This window comes from Prorops nasuta, unplaced genomic scaffold, assembly GCF_024137725.1.
Source record: "Prorops nasuta isolate Cenicafe-Biocafe unplaced genomic scaffold, Cenicafe_Pnas_1.2 PNAS00006, whole genome shotgun sequence".
Lineage (NCBI taxonomy): Eukaryota > Metazoa > Arthropoda > Insecta > Hymenoptera > Bethylidae > Prorops > Prorops nasuta.
In genome coordinates, this window is record NW_027116803.1 from 5205411 (window position 1) to 5226756 (window position 21346).

Below are 21346 nucleotides of genomic sequence, written 5' to 3' on the forward strand. Positions count from 1 at the left end.
TTCTGGCACAGCTGCTCAGTTTCCCAAACGCATTCCTCGACTTCGTAATTATTATCTCGACGAGATAATTCTCGAAAATAACCTAAATAAATCAATTAATGCGTTATTGAAATTAACGAGAGTTTCGACGAATCGTGACAATTTGATTTTTCACATTATTTACTCTTTATTATTCTGTGTACAGAGTTCATGGCAGGAATTTCATAGCATATGTTATACAGACTGGCTTATCCCACCTTTGTTATTTCGCTGATTACACTATGCAGTCGGTTATGCACGAACGAATCTACCTTTGTGAGTAATTAATTCTCCATTCATCCAACTCGAGGATGCTAGCTATGCTAACGCTTGTCCTACATCAAGAAATATCGGGACGTTAACACGGGCTTTTCCAGCTCCCTCTTATTCATTTATCAAGCATCCTAATTAACTCGGGCAGCACCTATATATATATAGACATTATAGAGATCCATCGAAAATTTCTACGTTTCTATGCCCGAACGAGTGTACAATCGTCTATATTTAACACCGTGTTAACGAGCTACGAATTTCTAATTACGAATCATTTCAGAAAATCGCCCAAGGAGGTACGATCGACCTTCCCCGTCGGATTTTTCCGAATATTTCCGAGATTTTCTTTACCCAACAACATTTATTATCGACGAGCTCCAGTGGGGAAGTGGGGAGGGATGGATTATCACACAGTAAAATAAACGATGCAATATCAGAGGTTGACGACGAGGAGGCCTATCGCTCGCAACGGTGCGAATCCTGCAGAGTCCCACGAGAATTTCTCTATGTATACGCTGTATATATACTGATATTGACGAGACTCGTATATTCCGCATGAAAATAGCAATAAAACTTTTGACACCTCTCCATCTCAATCCCGTTATTCGAACGTTACTCATTCCTCAGGCAAAGCTCACTTCTGAAAATGAATTTTAGCAAACGCGTGCTCCACTGATACACCGTCGTCGTGATTCATCTCTCTCTCTCCCTCGGCTGTACAGTTTCTTCGCTCTCGAGTCGATAAATAAGATCCGTCCGTAGAAGCCTGAAGGACACTTTGCCAACAATCGAGGATCCTTCAGGAACGTTTTATTACCACGTCCCGAAGCTTTTACCTACTGGGATACGTATTGTTCGAAAAAGCTCGGCCTCTAAAATATTCTCATATTATATATGATATATATCTCTTTGGCGAAAGATTGCAAAGAATTTGCAACAACATCCGTGATTGTGTATATACCATCGGGGAGAAGAAAAGTGCAGCTTTAAATTACGATCCAACGTTAGGTGGATGGTTAATGTTTGTTAAACCAAAGTTTGCTGAAAGTGAGTGAGCGAGGATGCGACACGGGGCGCTTCCCCTCGTTAGCGATGGTTAGCGAACGACGAACTGGAACAAAACTTGACGACTGACGACGGTGCTTGCACCACTACGAGCTTACTTAAAGCTCTTTAAGCATATACACACTTTGAAATTTCTGCAAAGCGTTTAAACAGTTTCCCTTTTGCAATTTTTAATTAGGAGCTCTCTCCTCGTCCCTGACGTCACGCCCCACTGCTAATCACCCAACAATTAATTCCTTTATTATTCCACGCTTTTAACCATCCAATTAATCCTCGTTCGTAATATAATAATGCTTTTTTTGGTCACGATTTATGACGTTCTTCGTTAATTCCCCGGATTCCACTCTCTCCGGGGGATTATCGTTTAAAGCCCAACTATTGTTTGATCATTATTTAACGCTGACTCTGTCCTGTAATCTCGCTATCATAGCTCTCGAGCGGTAAGCCTCGTTGAATTACTCGCGTTATAACATTCGTGCGTAGGATTCGCAGCTTTTCCCTAACCGTGATAAAAAACAGGTGGAAAAAAGTATGTCGAGTTTGTGTCATGGCGAACTAGTTTCGCTTCTTATAGCATCGTGAGCGGTAGAATAAAAACGGTGTGTCTCTCTCTCTCTCTCTCTCACTCGATGTGGTGTGGAAAAATAACGACGAAAAGATAGTTAGCGCCTATTTTCGTCACTGAGAAATTATTATTCAACGTGACATTTCCCCCGAGAGTTACGGGGGTATTATTAGCGATGAGAAGTAGCGTAATTAGCGAAGATCGCAACGCGAATTTCACAATGTTCCGCGCACAGACTAAAATTTAATGAAAATAAAATTTTATATGGGGAGCCCTGTGTAATATATATATATGTATGCATATAATAGCGAGGTATATATGCGTGTTCGAAAATGGAGCTGGGCTGCTGGAAGTGTTTGTTAAACAACCAGTGCAAGTTCTCTACGGACTGTATTATAAATATGTATTATATTACGAAAATATATGAAATGTAATAAAACGTTGCCGGAGAAAGATACAACGAGGCGGTGATACGTGATAATCGTGGCAAATGTTTCGAGTCGATCGATATAGACTTCCAAAAGGATTTCTTTTTAAAGTAAAGTTGTGCAGCAGGAGGCGCACGTATAGAAAGGAAACCTTTCGTGCCGGGAAAATTACATGTCGCAAGAAAATTATTGCCGGAATTAATGGCTGATTCAGACGGAAACGACTGAAGGACCTTGAAGTTTCGCTCAACGACGACGACACGTAGCAAAAGACTTTTCTATAAATATAATCTTGCGATTACCCTTTCAGGCCATACCGAGGGATCCCCAGAGAGACGCGATTCTCTCTCTTTCTCTATTATTTTCTCGAGTTTGCTCCTCGAGTTTCTCCCCATAAGCTTATATAAATTTAATTTCATCCGGACTGACCAAGGCACGATTCTCACGATATTCGATCAAACCCTTTATTATTAATATATCGACTCTTATCGATTTTCACGCGCAAGTGGAAATTTCTTTGTTCGGCCATTATTTGGCACTCTCTTCAGGTATACCCGTGTATAAGATATTATCGAGTATTTCTCTGGAGCCGGGGAGGCTGCCTAGGGGCGCCGCTGTCAAATGCACCGCGTAATGCGGCTGCCTGCGTGTGCGCATACGAATCAAATCGTTGACGAGGCAATTTCCCGAACAAACGGCCTCTCGTCTACGCCTGACGTCACTACCAGCTTCAAACTCCCGCAACAATCCCTAAAATTTACCCTCGCTGAAAATTTTTCTCCATTTTTCGTCTGTCGTGGTTCCGCCGCTTTATTGTTGCCTCGGTAATATAATCTTTAAAGCAGACGGCAGTAAGAAGTCGTAGCGCCGGGAAATCAACAAGAAAAGAAGAGTAAGAAAAAATATTCTATACTCGCGACGGATTTATCAGAGGCTTCGAAATTCGACAAAACTTTTACGAGCGCGTACCAGCATGATGATTATGCGAGAGCCATTCAGGTAAACGACTGAGGAGTCTTCGTAATTTCCAAAGAGCCCACCGACCAAATTTAGATCGATGGTAACTTCATTAACCCGAGTTTATTGAACGTAATCTCGCCACTCGCGCTCCTCGTCGAAAAACCGATATTTTCATCATGCTTCGTTATTCAAACACAGTAATAATAAGTGAGGCTTGGAAAATATTGAGCATTTCGTATGCTTATACCGTTCCTTGCTTTCTGTATATATTTTTATCGTTCCGGAGAGCCAGCAGCTTTATCCCCAACCCCGCTCTATGGGATTTTTTTCTAATAGCGATATATATATTTATATATATATATATATATATATATAGCAGGGAGCAAGTAGCCCTATTTTGGCAGAATTTAATGCAGGAAGGCAACGCGCGCGCGAATATGGCTGGGATGTGGCATGGACGAAGCAGCAGCACGCTCGAAGCAATTGGCTAAATGCAAATCCTCGAAAATTACCAGTCGTTGCACGCATCGCATTTACCGGCAGGAAGCGCTTAAACGGCACACACGAGGCATCGGATTTTACGGGAGAAAGCGAGTAATCCATCATGGAGTGCCAATTTGCAAAACCACTTTCTTCCATATAGCACTTTGCATCATCTTATTATTATTAGCCGCGCACTAGGACCGATCAGAATTTGGCGTGCGTTTATTAATCTAAAAGTTCATCAATATCCGCGTTGAGGCTGAAAGTTTTTAGGTAATTTGAGAGGCTCGCGTCGCATATACACAGGAAATTCTATCTGTTGTTTCAGTCGACGATGGCTTGACAGGCGTGTGGGTGGGATTTTGACGAGAATTTTCTTGGGACATCTCGGAGAGGAACGAGGACTGTCTCGGGCTTGACACCGGTGTATACAGCGGCCATTTGTTGGACGAGAAGTGCAAAAGTGCTCGCGAGTCGACTAGACACGTCGTGCCAGTCGTGCGATAAATTCGAGCCAGCTATTTTCATCCTAACGATCATTCGGCTTTATTCGGTTCGTTGAGTAATCCTCCACAGCCTTTCCGCTTCGATACTCGCGCATTGTTTCGTCGCCTATCTCATAAATATAATACATATTAGGCTCTCTCCAAAAGTCATTAAAAATTCATCTAGTATAGAGTATCTCGATGAAACGCGAACATATAGAGAAGTAACTACATTATTCTAAAATCTACCCGACTGCGTTATACGAGGCTAATAATTGTTAAAATTTATTTTTAAACTTTAAACTCGTGGTGAAACGTACACCGGAATTTTTTGCTTTGGTAAAAACAATGGGATATTTCAATTAAAGTGCAATATTGACTTGTACGATTTGCGTTGCAATTCAGTTGGTAGTTGGGACTGTAGGCGTTGGAGGGAAAAAAACGTGTGAGCTTAAAATATTGATCCTACAAATGTGGCACACTTGCTCGTCGTTACCAGCCAACATTCATCCGATGTCCCGTCTCGATTTCCCAGTTCAAGCCATTTGACATTCATTTATCAGCGGAGTTGCCCGATTACAGCACGATTTCCCCTTCGATTTTACATTTTCCACATGCAGCCTCTCGTTTCACTGAATCAGCAGGTTAACAAGAGGGAACTTATATTTTTATTTGCACAGAATTATATAGTTGTTCATTATCTTTTCAACGAAGAAAATGCTATGCGTCTCGCGAGCATTATAAATTTTCCAGCACAATTGCGAGGTGGAAAGCCAGTTAAAGCGAATGGACAGTTCCCTCCTGCGTGCTGGACCTGCGAAAGCTCTTATATGGAACATAGCAGGTTTAACGATACTACGTGGTACTTTTTCAAAAATATGAACCTTTTCGTTTTCCCATTCGCTGCCTTATTATCTCGAGATCGTCTAGGTGTATAGCCAGGCTATGACATATTTCCAAAAATAATCGTCATTTCTTATTATTATCAGTATGGGCGTGTGTGTGTGTACGACCTTAAAAAATATCCTTTCCCTCATAATAAGATAGAAGAATACATGTACGGTGTATTACAGATTTATAATTTTTTTCATGCAGGTACCTATACCAAAGCTACGAACTTCGTAGTACAAACTAAAATAGATACATGCATGTCAAAGAAAAGTTTCATTATACTGTTCTCTCATATACATATAAATAGCAGTGTGAGAGAGAAAGAATGAGTAATCCGAGAAACTTTAAAAAATATTAATTTTTCTCATTCATAGAAGGAAGGAAGAAAAAAGTCTAGCTAAGAATTAATTCAGGAAGATGCAAAAAGAGTATTGAAGTTTTCTTTATTAAATTTTGCTCACGTTTAGCGGATCGTATGGTTAATTGACGAGTGGAGATTAATTATTCGCAGGAAAAACAACAGCTGTGTTGCCTTGGCGAGTCGATTATCGTCATTATAGCAGATCTGACCTTTTGTGGAAGTGGTAAATAGCAGTGTGGCAGTCTCTCAAAGTTTCCGGTGCGCGACCTTCTCGGCATGAAATTCAAATCGTAGCCTCGAAAAGAGGAATCATCCCTCAGTCGCAATGGGGACGATTCATTCGGTTACATTTCCCTCCCTGTGTTGGACTCTTGCCAGCACGAACAATATCGTCCCTTTTGCGTTTGTATAAGCTTTCCTACCGCTATCTCTGCTTCTTCTCCTTGCATCTCTCTCTCTCTCTCTCTCTCCCTCATCAATAATTGATTTAAAGTAATTCATCAAACTCTACCCCAACTCTCACCTCTCGCCGTCAACCTACTCTCCTCGCTCTTCCTTAAAAATCCTCAATCTCCAACCGATTTTCCCTCTATTTGCCAAACCGTTTATAATGTTTGCAACTGATGCGTTTACTTTGCCGGCCTCAAAAGTACCCTCGCTCTGAAATATCTCGCAGGTTGCAAATTATGCGAGAACGCCATTACGTAAAGTAACGAACATCGATATTGGTTGAGAAGCCAGTGACAGTAGGCAAACAGCTCGTTACGTTCGTGCAGTACGCTATTGATATCAATCAGAATTTTAATTGTCAATATTTTCCCATCTTCTTACTCATTGTGAAAATCATTTAACGCGAGAGTAATAAGTAGATTGCTTGTTTGCGTCGGTATATAAGCTCGATTAAAATATTCATTAAAAAGCGAATTTACGCGAGTGGAGTAGCAATATACTGATAACTGATGGACTCTTGAGTTTCCATGCAGTATACGTACCTAGTTGGGAAAGGGAAAGTATTGAGAAATTTCATATCGAGTTATTATTGATATGCTTTACTTACTAGCGGAGTAACAGGTTAAAATTGCAGAGACGCAAAGCTGATTCCCGTAAGACGGATAAAACTTGCCGGAGGTGAATCTTGAGAGATCTTTTCCCCTTGTGCTTCGTTTCCAAAGTAGAGAATTCCTCGAGGGATATGGATTTTAGGTAGATTCGAGGGTAGACGAGTCTCGGGGGTTTTCACCCTGCTTCCCTTTCTACTTTCTTATTCTTCCGACGCAGCCAATCATGATGCCTAACTTGAAACTGACTGACGCGCTTAGAAATTCGGTCCAGCTTCCTCGTTGTCGCCTTTTCCTTATTTTCCCTGCTCTTTGCCAATTTTTTCATCGTCCATTCCAGTTGACTAAACTCGCCGCCAGAAAAATATATATATATGTGTGTGTGTGTGTGTACCTATTCATCAACAATTCCGTTGGTGCGCCAAGCTTCGATATCATCTTGTTCCAGCGTAACAAAGCCCGAGAGATATCGTCTTAAAAAATTCAATTTCATTTAATACGCTTTCTCTCTCATCCAGCATGCACGTTTAATTGAAAAAAGATTGCAGTAAGTCCTATCGAAGCTATGTTCATTCGCACATTTCGAACTTCATCGAAGCAAGTCAGATTCTTTAACGTAGTAGCAAGTGGCTAACTGTTTAATTTTACTCCAGTTCCAATAATCGATACTCTAAGGACATTACCTGTAATAGTGCTGGCCAACAGACATTTAATTAACGACGAAACGTCAGGTGAAATGCGTCACGTGTCATGGAATTGGCCCTCCCTCATTTCGTTTGTAGTTCAATTGCTTTTTCATCCAATTCCATTTGAAACATGCTGACCTTTTCACGTCGCTAGCGAGATTCCGACAAGATCGCTCGGCGAAAGAAAAAAATCACTGGCTTTTTAGATGGGAGGAAAAAAGCGGAGAACATAAGGCTCGCGTAGAAGGTGATTGCACGAATTATGGAAATGCAGGGACGTTGCATAAAACATTTATTTTCATTGTCGTAATTGTTACCAAAGTCCGAGACGTTTCGCGATCGGTCGCAGAGACAAAAAAAGCACTGGTAGGCACAGTTGGCGGTTATTTTTTTTCGCATTGACTCACGAAGAACGGCATATCACTGGAATTGATTAGGCAGCCGAGCAATTTCGTTCCTGGGCTCATAAATATGCAGATCTGTTTGTGACGGTATTTTGCAATTTGAGGGCAGCGCAGAGACAGCGACGTTTGGCCTTAACCGGTAAAAGCTGGATAATTTAAAGTAGACCCGTGCCAGGAAATATCGATCGCGATCATTTATCTTCATTTCCCTTCATCCTCAATGCCAGCGACCCAACTTGAAATCGTTGTCAGTTCTATTAAAATAGCCTGTGATCATAATCAAAAGAATAATAGATTTATCAGTATTCCAATGCTTAGCTCGCTCTCTGCTTCTCGCTCTCTCTCTCTCTCTCTCTCTATAGTAATTATCTCTTCTTGATACTCGAATTGTCCAGAGGATCGTAACTGAGTGTTTCAGAGCACGAACTCGGAGACCCTCCGGATCATATAAGAGCTATGATCGTTATTTGTTGTTATGCAAATACCGAATGGGATTTCAATTCGGTCGAATCATAGAGCGCATACTGAGAGCGTCGCGTTACAATTACTGCAATTACAGGGAGGACCGTAATCAGATCGTGAGATGCTTTGGATAGGCCATCATGGACACTAGATGGATATGGTGTTTACATTAGACGCTAGCAAACGTCGATGAATTCAATCATCGAAAGGCATTCGCACGCAATCTCATCAAACAGAAACAGATTTGGGAGATCAATATATATATATATATATATATATATATATATATATATGGTATCGACTGTTCATTCTCTCAACGAAAATTGTTCGATATTCCATTTTTTTTATTTGTACATAGTAAAACGTATACCTTTGTGATGGAACGATTTTACTCGAGATACGACGAGTCATCTCGATTAAAAGCGAAAGATTGCACGATTTTCATTCCAAGGAACATCGTACTATCCGTAGATTATATATATAGTGCTGTGTATGCGAATATATCCATCGGTTTATTCTCCAATTCGACATACTTGGCGGGCTCTGATGGAAACCGGGTTAATTATGATGCATCGTTCCTAAGTAACTCGAGAGAACGAGAAGACGGAAATTTCTTTCTTGACATTAAGCATTCTCATCGTAGAGGCTATAAACTATACGTGACTGAGATCTAGTCGTTTATGTTCCACGGAAGAATCTTAATCCTCCCAGGAATATTTCGCATTTATACCCCACCCGAGTGATCGAGAGAGGAGAAAAAGGTGACGGAGCCAAACCGGCCACGTCAATACTGGCCAAGAGTTTAGCGAGAGCGTTGCTCGGACATCGTATCGGGGATTACGCGTTTGTCATTATACTAGAGAGAGAGAGAGAGAGAGAGAGAGAGTAAGGGTGGCGGGGTGAAGGAGGAAAGGAGAGAGAATATCTGTGTTTTCCCATGACGATCTCTGCGCTCGAGAGGGCAGAAGTGGTTGATGGATGGGCAAAGTGCAGATAAGTGTTTCGCAAGAGATGATACCACCTGAAAACGTGTCGGGCACACGCGGAAGCGACTACATTTCAGCCCGAATTTTCTCCGATAAAGCTTGATCCTGAACATTCTGTCGATTATCCGATCCGTTTTGGTTCTGTTGAATCTCGCAGAGAGTATCGAGAATCCATCCGTGTGTGCAGGCGTTGCGGTGATAAAAATTGATACGCCAAGTTGAATTAAAGTTTAGTTTTTACGCGCGATAAAGATGACGCTGGTGACTCCACGGGGATCGAGGGATTATTAGCTCTAAGCCCCGGTAATATCGGAAGATAACGCTTAAGTTTCAGCTCTTGGCTCCAATGGGGAGCAAGATGCTGAATGGCGGAGAGGATAAGACGAGGAAGGGTCCATGAAATGAGCTTGTCGAGCTACCGATCGTGCGTCGAGCTCTCGTGAGGACGTCGAGATGGACGAGGACGATACGGAGGACACGCGAGACCCAGTGACCTTGATCGGTAAACTGGTGAAGAAGAGGTCGAGGAGAACGAAGGTGGCCAAGGCGAAGATCGTGGCTGGCAAGGCTGCACAGTTGGTGCTGCGCCCGCAGGACTCCGCGGAGGACTCTGACACGATGGAGTGCACGTCGGAGAACGAGGTTGATAACCTTCCGAAGGACGACGAGGAGGCCGACGCGGAGAGCGAGGGTTGCCCGGAGCCGATCGTCACCGACGAGAAAGGCGATCGTATCCAGACGCAGAGCAGCGACTCCTTCGAGGAGGAGAATCAGATCAAGGGCAGAACGACTCATCGTTTAACGGAAACCACCGTAACGTCCACTTCCTGCAGAACGAAAATACGCTTGAACGAGGAGGACCTTAGGAAGAGCAGCTCTTCGAGGTTCTCGAGGAACAGGGTAGGGATCTTTGTGTCCGGAAAGAGTCCACAGTCGAGCTCCAGTCAGGAGGAATACGAGCCCGATCACAAAGGTCGACGACCCAGCAGGGACCAGCAGCCCCCGAAGATGCATTTATTGTCCACTTCCGGTATCACGGTTTCCGGCCACATGTCGGCAAGATCGATGGAGAGCTTGCGTTCGTCGAGGAATTTCCTGAGCGCGGACGATCGTTACAGCGAAGACTCCAAGTCTCTGGAGTCTCTGTCCTTGTCGACTTCTTCGGATACGCACGTGACCTCGTCCAGAGGTCACTACAGGAGCTTCCTCACGTCGTCCAGCAAAGACGTTAGGAAGATCGTGACTCAACAAATGGAGTCGAGGAGTAGCGAGAATCTGTTGCATCGAGAGGATACGTTGAACGCGGAGGTTAGGCGTGGTTTGTTCGCCAATACGGGATTCGAGCGGAAGATTCCTCAGCATCTGAGCCTTCCTCCGCCTACCAATGTCTTCTCTTTGACCAGTCCAGGCGGCAGCGATCGCAGAATTACCATTCTCAGCCCCCACTCGCCCGTCCAGGCGTCCGAATTCCAGTTCGCCGTCCAAACGCTCAAGACCAGGCGCAAGAAGGCTCTCGTCTTGCCGAGGTTGGTGTTGCCCAGAAGCGAATCCGAGGTCTTTTTAGAGTGAGTAGCTATACTGTGTATGATCGTCCAGATCGTTCCTCGCTCCAATCTTGGAATCATCATTAACCACGCGCTTTGTGTGCCCTCCGCTGGGCACTAGCCAGGAAGCCATACAACTCTGATAAACGTGCAGACGGTAGGAGGCGTACGTAGGCCTCTCAACTATTCGGAGCCTCGGTAGAAAAACTCGTTTCGCTTTAAACTTTTCTTAAAAAAACAACAATGCAAAACTTTCAGTACTTTCTGCCACAACTTTTAATGCCTATTTCTTTCCTCTCGGTAAAAAATATTAAAGTTCCTATGGTCTGTGTAAGGAAAGAAGGGCTTGGCTTAAGTTTCTTGTAAATCTTGTTTGGTCTTGTTGGAAGAAGCTGAGGAAAATTGGCCTGATCTATATTCTTCGCGCTGGTTTTGAATAACTGAAAGTGATTTAGCAAAATTGCCGACTTGCTTCCTGATCTATATGCGGGTCAAGCCTCGACTAGTTTACAAATATTATCCGTGCTATATTTAGCAGCAGACGCGATCAATGCCGTGTAATTAAACAAGAAATTTAAAGTTTTGCGTAAAAATGTGCAAAAACAAATGGTGCACCTGTTTCTCAAGTAGAAAAGTTGCACGGTTCTTTTATTGTAATTTACTTTAATTAGTCTCGGAGAAACTCTTATTGAAAGGGGAACTAGAGAATCTTGATTATTCGATATTCCGTTTTTGTTTGCCTGTTGTCTATGGCGTGCAGCAATGGTACTGGAAACAACTTTTGAAAGTCAGTGTAAAGACTGAAGTAGTAAAGGTGTGGAATAATTTACTCGTTTGCGCAACGTTATCTGGACTAGTATCGATTATAAAGTGCAAGCTGCAGGTAAACTCGAGTGTTATCACTGCATTTATAAGCTCGGAGAGGAAAATTCGTAATTGGATGCCGCAAGGTGACTGCCTAAAGGAAACATTCGCTTTTCACACAGAAACTCCAACGATTTCAATCACGAGTCAACCTTCCATTGATATACGGAAAATTAATGAATCTCATCGGTCCTGACCCTTTTGTCTCGCGCGAAAATGTTTTTTCCCTCGACTCTCGATTCAAAAGATAGGCGTTGACGCAGTCAGAAGCGCTCGATCAATTTCCCGTCATATGTTATGGACATAATTAAAACGATTTCCCGCAGATTGGTTAACGGCTTATTTACGTAAATTTTCCGGTCTTCTAGCTTCCTGAAATAAAAATTTTCCAATATTTGCGCAACTGCGTTTACACACGAGGTAAGCGAGAGAAACTATGGCATTATAGAATTTTGCTTACCAAACAGAGTTAAGTCCATGTTGAAATGGTAAGCTCCCTGATACCGCTGGGAAAGCTTGACTATTCGCCGTTGATAATATATAACTCGGCAAAAGTCTGCTTTATCGACGTAAAATAAGTCGAGCAGACTTGGTGCAAATTCCTGAAAATTTCGCGGCAGCACCGTGTACGTACGTCGGTAGCATTGATCGATACCGCCTCACCGTATACATGAATACTTATTTAAAAATAAGAAAACAATATATATATATATATATGTACATATATAATATTGATGTTGAGACTGATACGGATATTTGTTAAGCGTTATTAATTCATCGATATTTTATCAAGTGTATTTTAACGAGTAGGTTATTTTTGCTCGAGCAAAACGTAGGACGATAAATCAAGTGATGGAAGTAGATGCATGCCGCAACAGCTACAACGAGGGAAAAGATTACGGCATTGCAACATGCAGCTCGCGCAAATATTATGATAGCAAATATGAGCAGGGTTTTATTTGCCAGTACGTACTACCCCAACAATTATGCCAAATGACAATAATCTTGCTGGTGGAGGATTCGAGTAAAATTAGTCTACGTTGGCTGCATATATAAAATAAAAACAATCGTGACCCAAATCCCGATGGAAATGAAACGAAGATGAATTCGAGGGTCGCGTAGATGACTCTTGAACGTTTCTCAAAATCGATCGACCCTCGGTCTGCTGAATTAGCGATTTAGCTCCTGTCGTCGAGTATTCTTTCCCTACAAATAAATTACTCCATTAGCAAAAAGATATTTTTAACCTTCGACTTATATCTGCCTTTCCATACGAATGATTCGCCGTTATCGTTCTATCGAGAATACACGCGTATGGAGTTGCGTGCGTTTCGGTTAGAGCTACAATGGCAGCAGACGTTATTATCGTAACTCGAACAATGAGCACAGTTTGTTTTGAAGGGTGTGAGAGAGAGAGAGGGGGAGAGAGAGTTCGCGATTGGGTAAAGTATAAAAGGAGAGCACGCGGTGCGAGTCGAAGATCGTTCTTGGCCTAAAATCATCGAGTGACATTTGTCTCCTCGTCAAAGGAAGAAAAGTGGAATTGGGTTACGTGCGTCGTATATATATATATGTACGGAGGTAGAAAAAGCATGGACTATAGAGCGGCAAGTGCGTAAATAGATTTTACAGAGGTCATGGTTCGTCGTCCAGTAGTGTAGTAGGCAGTATATATACACGAAGCCGGATAGAGCCAACCTAACCCGGCCGGTTGTTTCCTACTCCAGTGCAGGCGCGTCATCGTTTTTGGCAGGAGAGTCGACGGAGGAGGCGCTTGCGTCGATAGATCCGAGCACGAGAGCCGATGTGCGCGCTGCGCTCCTCTCTCTCTCTCTCCCTCTCTTCCTACTCGCTCTTTCAGCTTCTCTTTCATTGTCTCACGTGTCCTATTCCACACAGTCCCTCTCTCTCCCTCCGTCTCTCTCCTCCGGCGTACCGTGCTCTCTCATCTCCCCCCCCCTCCTCCCCCACCTCCCTCTCGTCTCACTCGATCCCCAGCCGCACTGACAGCACCACCAGCGTCATCCTCCAATTCATCCTCCAGTCTAACCTCCTGCAGACAACTGCGTCTATCCCTCGTAAAGGATGAGTCGCGTGCACGGGACGCGTCTAACCTCTGCCATGCTGCCACCATACGACGCCCTCCAGTTACGATGATGGACTCCGCGAGCCATGTTCTCCCCACAGTGCTCTCAGCTGCATCGTGTTCCGAAGGAAACTCTGACTCTTTGTGATAGATAATAGAGCGACGTTTAACCTCCTGACGTCATAATGGATTCGTCGAGCTTCGCACTCGCCTCTCTTCGAAACTGCCAGACTATTTTTGTGCGCTCTAGACCATCGTCGAATAGTGTTTTTTAGTACGTCGCGAGGTGCGTGTCCTCCATATCCTTCTCCAAAAACACACACACACACACACACACACACACACGTCTATATCACACAGACGCACGCGCTCTCGTGCAAAAGCTCCCTCTCTTCCTTCCGAACGCGCCTGGATCACTCCGGTTTTTTGTACTTTCATCCCCTGTGTACTACAACACGTGTTACTGTTGCTAGCGAAGAAATGGGACACGTGGTCATTGTGTTGAAATTCCTATGACTGAAGTTTTCTCGAAGTTCGTCCAGCAGCAGGATTAGGAATACGGAGCTTTAAAAAGCACCTTTGTGACTCGTCGACCAATGAAAAATGTTTTTCACGTAGAGTAAAATATCTTAGCTTATGCAAATGCTCTGGAAAACATCGTGATGCTACAAAGAAACGTGCTTCTTAAACATTTTAACCTCCGTTGTACATACTTATATATATACTCTATATACACGCAGTATATACACTATATGTTAATGTCGGATTATGCTAAGTAGCTAATTATAGCAGCATCCGATATCCTGCGAAAGATGCTAATGATCCAGCTTCACCTGGAGCACACGTGGCTTTGCTTCAAGTATAAAGAGGAAACATTGCAACATAGTTTTAAGAAATTTGTACCGATGGAAGGAGTATACTTCAATGGTCCAACGAAAGCTATCGTACCAAATGCAAATCTTTGCCGCGAATCGTGCAACGATTCGAGCGGATAAAGCAGAGCTCGATGGTTTTTCAAGCTATACCGATCGGTTAATTCGTCGTGAATACTTGGAATACCGTTGAACAAATCACGCTTGTTTATACACTCGAAGAGTGTGCAGTTTGTCGGAGTCCTTTGTTATCAGCAAGGACGCGCGAGAAAATCGTCACAAGCGTTATCACGCATCGTGGCATTAATTAACGCGGAGCGAGCACCGTGAATAATACAACAGCCACTGGAAATTCTCTCTGTCAAAGGGCTGTACACGATATATTTTAAGTAGGAACAAAGGCATCGAATTAACGGTACTAAACCAAACTGGTCCAAAGTAAATAGACCAAAGAACCAAGGGAGAGAGAGAGAGAGAGAGAGAGAGAGGACGAAATAATAAGACACGGCAGGGAAGAGCTTTATACGCTTTAATTTCGCTTAATCGACGACCAAATTAATCATTTTGCGAGGATCGAGCAGGATAAGAGGACGTGGAGAAGGAGGAGGAGGGGGAGTGAAAGGTGAACGAGACAGCTTATACGTATGAAGGCGAAATGGGACAGGATTGGTGCGCGCGTAGACGTAAGCACTCGGGTGGTGGATGTTGTCCTTGCGGGCCACGCGTTCATCCCTCGAGCAGGTTAGTTGAAGCACCGAACAAAACTTACCCTCTCTCCATAAAATATCAGCTCCATAGATTTTAAGAAAAGCAATCTATTTCCCCGATCGAATGTAACTCGAAGGGGAAAACAAAATTACTCGGCGCGCGCGGCTCTCGTTTCCAGGCCAAGTCGTGTATATTTTGTTTTTCTTTTTTCTCCCGGAACGTTTAACCTTGCGCGAGACCTCGAAGGGAAGTAAGAGACCCCTAGATAAAATGCACGAACGAAAGAGATCCCGGTCATGCAATTTATATTCTCCGCGGTAACGTGGAACAAGGAAGCTCGAGCTCGCATTAGCTTTCACGTGTGAAAATAATTGGGTTATAAAACCGCAAGGCTACGGGGTGCTGTCTGGGATTAAACGCTAGATTTATCGAAGCAAAAAATCCTGCAGGCGTTTTCAGAGCCTCTCGGCCGTAAAATGCATTTACCTTTTGCTTCGATCCAGGACTTTCCGCGTGTATATTTCTGTAATGTATAGGAATAAAGTATATATATACGCAAACTCTCCGGCGATTGTTCATACATTTTTTCTTCCTCTTCAAGTCGGACGGAAGAACTCTGTAAAGTTCCGAGGTTTTTTTTTCCTCGGTGACATTTGCAAAAGCTCAGGGTATTTCATTTTTTCCTGTGTATATATATATATATATATATATATATATACATCTGTACTGTATTATGCGCGAGGAACGATCCTGATCAGGCATGGCGTTGCATGACTGTCGCCTTGCCAGAAAAATTTTCAGGAAAACTTTACGGCCATTCCAGGTAAAAGCTTGTTATCCTTCCAAACGGAGAGTCCGACTATGACAGACCTTTTCTACTTTTGCCTGACATTCGCACGCTTTCCATCTGTCTACTCTCTCTCTCTCTCTCTCATTGATGGATCTGTTTTGAGATTTTATCACTGATGCTTCCGCATCAGTCACGTGCATGTTTATGGTACAATTGGCACGATGAGCTGCCTATAATACCGGGCTTTCAAATGTGCTTTCAGACATTCTCTACTCAAATAGCCTCGTGCCAGTATGCTCGCCGTTGGGAGAGAAAGTCAATTTGCTAACTTCCGTACGTGTAAACACTGGAATTTACACTGCCCTTCGCGTGATACGCGTAATACGACCAGAATGACGTAGCGCGTGTGCCGTTTATTTAAATTCCGTTGGAACGAGCTGATCACGCGGGTCGATGAATCGGGGTCAGTGGAAAACGAAATTAAAGATCAGACGAACAGCAGCTACTGCTAATGATATTCTTCTCTAGTATCCACCCCCCCCCCCCTCCTCCCTCCTTTACCCCTTGCGGTTCAAGCTGATCGATGTCGTAGCTTGGAGGCTGCCTGGGCCAGTGACGTAACTAGTAACCTCCGCCCCCAAGCTTTGACGTCATTGATGCCCTCAAATGCGCGTGACCAGGTGCCGTGTTACCTTCGTCCAACTGCTACTTCAGCAAAGATTTACTTTCTTAGCGCTCTCCTATGCTGGAAATAGGACACGCATTATAGCACAATATGTAACAATTGCACCTACCACTAATAGCACTTTTCTGTGAATATATATTCATATATTATTTATCGCTCGATTATGCAGTACGTATGTATAGTATATATATATATATATATATATATATATGTACCATGATACGCGTATTCAGCTTGATGAAAATACCAGTGAAATTATTCTTGTACGCGTATACAGTGCTATCGCATCTCTCGATTAGGTGCCGAGAGATATTCACGTTTCATACGTGAAAACTGTCAGACGATGATTGGACATGATCGAAACGCGCTTGTACACTTCAATCGCGCTACGTATAACGAGCGAGAATTGATTTGACGGACGCGAATGGTTCTCTCGCGTGCGTGTATACGTGTCGGTACTAGAGTTTCTTTTTCTGTTTTACCATCGAGACATTTTATATTTATCAGTCGAGTGGAAACGTCGATGAGTTTCCTTGTACGAGCTGGCAGAGGTCAGCACTCGATAAGGAGCTACGCGCGCGTGCAACTCTGCAGTGGATACAGACATTATGTGTGGTTCGGCATAAATAGATTTATTAACTGTCTCTCGTATTCTGCGATGCGCGATGTTTAGTCCGAGGAAGGAGCGTATTTATAGACCGAACAAATAACGGAGATTCATGGCTAATCAATCGATACCGCGTAATTAGCATGACTTTTCTTTAACGGTTTGTAGATCACGTACGTTTTTCTTTAGAAAACAGCCTCGCTTTTCAGAATCAGATGCATACGTACAGCGCTTGTTTTTCTCTTTATGCGCGAAGATGCGGGAAAAGCATTGGTATTCCAATTTCCGATATCCACGATAACCAGCATTTCTTACGTTGGTGCACACCGGAGCATTAACAAATATATATATATATATATACGAAAGGAATAAATTTGCGCCGCTGGCTAAAATATTATTTATAGTATACGAGATTCTTTTAAGCCTCGATTATTTACAGCCGCTGCTTTTTATCCATCAATGTGCTTCTCCCCCACGGCGTATCCAATCTTTTTATCTCTCGCTATTCCAGCGCCAGAGTTAAAGTTCATTCCGGCTTAAATCGAAAATCAGGAATACCAATGCGTTATAAATATAAATACTCCCCCTTCCCCCCATCTACATCTCCTTCTCCTCTTTTTGTACGACGCGTTACGAGCTCGACGTTTGAAAGAAATTCTCTTATTTTTCTGTTTCAGGTAAGTTGACAGAGATGGAGTGTGACGATTGGATATGGCGATGGTAGAGGGGAAGGTAAAATTTAAGAGTCGAAGCGACTTTCGAGTTCAGTGCTCCAAGTTATTTTTGGCTCACCCCTTGTCTTCCAGTAATTTTCATTTCACGGGATAATTTGTTTGCCTTTCCTCCTCGCGCGTTCCCGACTTGCGTCAGTGTTCAAAGTGCCCGGCGAGAACCTTATAAGAACGCTAGGGCACGCAATTATTCTCTTTTTACACTTCACTAGACTACTCTCAACCCTCGCGAGACTCAATAAAAGCACCGTAGGAACGTTTGCTCGGCGCTCGTTATCGGATCTGATTCCAGGTATCCGAGAGAAGCAAGAGATATCCGTTGGAATCATCGTTAAAATCGAAAGGACCGAGCAACAATCAATCGAGCGATATAAAGACGGGAACTAATTAAAAAGGAAATGGAAAAGTATTCGAAAGTCCGATAGAAAATTGCCAATTAGAAAATTGAGAAGGGTAACTCGAGCCGGTATCTTAGCTGTTTGGCTATAATTAAATTTTGTTGAAATTAATGAGCTACCGGAGCAATGTCAGATTTTTTCGAATTCCTTGGAGATTCCTTCCACGAAGTAAGTATATATATATATATATATATATATACAAGTATAGTATAGTTTGCATAATTTTCCTGTTTCTCTCTCTCTCTCTCTCTCTCTTGTATATAAGAAGAATGGGGAAAAGTGTGCGAGTATATCCGTCTTGGCGAGTCCGCAAGTGCGACTTGTTGAAGCAAAAGCTGGCAAGGAGGGGGGGGGGGGAGCAGAGAGTCAGCTGGGGATCACGGGGTGAGCGTTGGCGGCGCAACTAGTCTGGGCTCGGCGCGCTTCCATCGTGTGTAGATAGGCGAGCGATGGCTTGGGGGGAGAAGGGAGCGTGCGCGTTGTAGCTCGCGTGACTGGAGCACGCAAATGCACGTTAGTCCGACTCGATTCACGTGGGCGAACGCCACCGAAACGGTTTTGCCGCCTTTGCCAAGATTTTCTCACCGTTACTGCCATCTGCCTCGAAAGCTTCCAAACTCCTATCGGTCAGCAACATCTGCGACGCTGCCCCTAGAGTGCGATGTGTGTGTGTGTGTGTGTGTGATTGCGTGTACACATCTACGCGTGACCTTATCAGCAATGGAAGGTGGGAATCGGGCGATCGCTGTCGGTGCAGACAGTGTGAAAAGTATCTAAACTGCGTGTTTGGGAAACGTGTCGTAGCCCGCAGCAGCATTTTCCACTGATCCGGATCGTCCACGGTCTTCTCGGACGCGTCTCCCATCGCTATACGCGACGAACGCACAACGTTCGCAGTTGCTTGGCTGCCTCGGTCGTGCGGGTACCACGTTCCAAGCGCTTTTTCAGGAGTATCGATCGCTGCCAGGCACGCGAATGCCGAGCGGAGCATTCCGTGGAATACCAAGGGGCGGGATTGTGCCGCGCTGACGGTCTATCGTATCACGAGGCAAGCAGCGACGCGCTTAAAGGGCAGCGTCATTCGCGGAGCGCGACGCTGACCGACGAGATTCCCTCGCGACCGCGACATATACACGTACGATCCGGGCCCAGATTCCAATTTTTCCCTCCAACGCTTTTCTCCTCCACAATGGTCTTTTCATCGAACCTATCGTTTCAATGGACTCTCGATCGGAGGATTAGATAAGCGCGATCTGCGCAGATTTCCTGCCGCTCTCACGGCGCGTCGCGATAAGGAATCTCCTCGCGTTATCGAGGCGCGTCCGTTCGTGCTCGATAATTAAGCGATAAGCGTTAATTCACCGCGACTCACGTGTATCGGCGGAAGATCGTAGTTACGCCACGCTATACGCGGCTCGCCACGCGCCTGCCTCGTCTCGGAGATTTCGCTAAAACGTCGGATAAGAACCACGTGAGAATTCCCGCTCGACCCTGACAATGTTTTTCCAATCGATGTCCTCCCCCACTTCCTACGCCAAACTTAAGTAGAGACACACGGCTGTATATACACTACGTACCACGACCAAGGGATTCGGACCAATTCCATTAGGGCTCGTGAAATTTTTACAAACTCGATAGCTCCTGCGGCAAAGTCGCAGCTCCGATAAAATTCTCCGAGCAACCGGATGTTCCAATAAAACACCGCTCCCAATGCTGAAATAACGTCCTTTATTAACGAATTCAATGTTTAAAAACAAAAGTCCGCTCCAACGAGATTATTCGACACGACTAAGGCGCGCTTATTTTTCCAGAACGATGAATTCACAAAGGGAGCTCTCTGTTATTCCCGATAGTGAATTGTGAATTCCGAGACATTATGCAATCCTGCAGCATCAAATTCAATGCTTTGATTGCCGTGGGGATTTGAACGATAGTTTACAGCGTCATCGCTGAAACTTGTTAATCGTCGAATTAGCATTATTAGTTGGCGAGGCAAATATACATAGTCTCTTTCGAGATCGGTTTGCGCGAGGACGATGGGACTCTATAGCGAACGGTGTATCGAGTCCGCATCGTCTTCATGGGAACGGACGAGAAAAGCTGAACCTCGGCCTATACGGTATAAACACACGTGTATATATGTACGTCGCTTCTTTGAACGAGCTCGCAAGCTTTAATAAGCTGGGAGGTACGTCAAGGTGACAGATGGCGCCAAAGCCGAGTCGAGGCCTTCGACTGTCCAACTTTCCCCGGACGGACAATGATTCATCCGGTGGGGATGGAAAGCTGAGGATTCTTATGTCCCCTCGATCAAAGAAAGCATAGCTTTGCAAACACACGCCGTACACGCTATAGCTCGTGGCCAGCTATTCACAATAGCGTTTCAAAGTAAAAACAAGTTTAATCGCCGGTGGCGCTTACGCGTCCATGAAATCCACCGCGTCCCAGAAAGCTTCCGTCGTGCATGCTCCACTACGTATTGACTGGCGAACAATAAATATTGTTCTTGGACGATATTGAAGCCACCGCCGACGCGCATCGCGCTCGGATTAGAAGTTGCTTCGCGCTCGGACAATGCGACATAACGCCGCGAGACACCTCCTGTGACGATTTATAATACCCCCTCACCCACTCGATAAACTCGTCTCCATCGCGAAGCGAAATCCTCGAGGGACGCACTCGTGGACCAATCGATGATTTTTCAAAATCTAATCTCTCCCGATGAGCCTTATTGGGTCGGGATATCGTACGATATAGCTTTATCCTCCAAGTTTTCCTTTTCCTCCTGAAAAGACCAGAGAACCCCCGAGAGAAATCCTAGAGTTAGTGGCTTTTACGTGCTTCTGTGTAGCATCTTAAAAAAAAAAAAAAAAAAAAAAGGAAAAAGGGCGCGGAAGCGTCTACATCATTCTAAATAATTCACGCGCCTCGCGCCA

The 21346-nt window shown here is 44.1% G+C and overlaps 1 protein-coding gene across 5 annotated transcripts in view; it reads left to right on the plus strand.

Moving 5' to 3' along the window:
• Positions 1 to 21346, plus strand: part of dnc (phosphodiesterase dunce) — a 67999-nt gene that overhangs the window by 3615 nt on the left and 43038 nt on the right. For 4 of the 5 annotated variants that reach the window (XM_066728336.1, XM_066728337.1, XM_066728338.1 and 1 more), the window contains exon 2: positions 9454 to 10690. In XM_066728336.1, the coding sequence (XP_066584433.1) occupies positions 9579 to 10690 (1112 nt within the window). In that variant the 5' untranslated portion in view covers positions 9454 to 9578. The remainder of the gene's footprint in view (positions 1 to 9453; positions 10691 to 21346) is intronic. The other variant, XM_066728339.1, reaches the window with a different exon arrangement.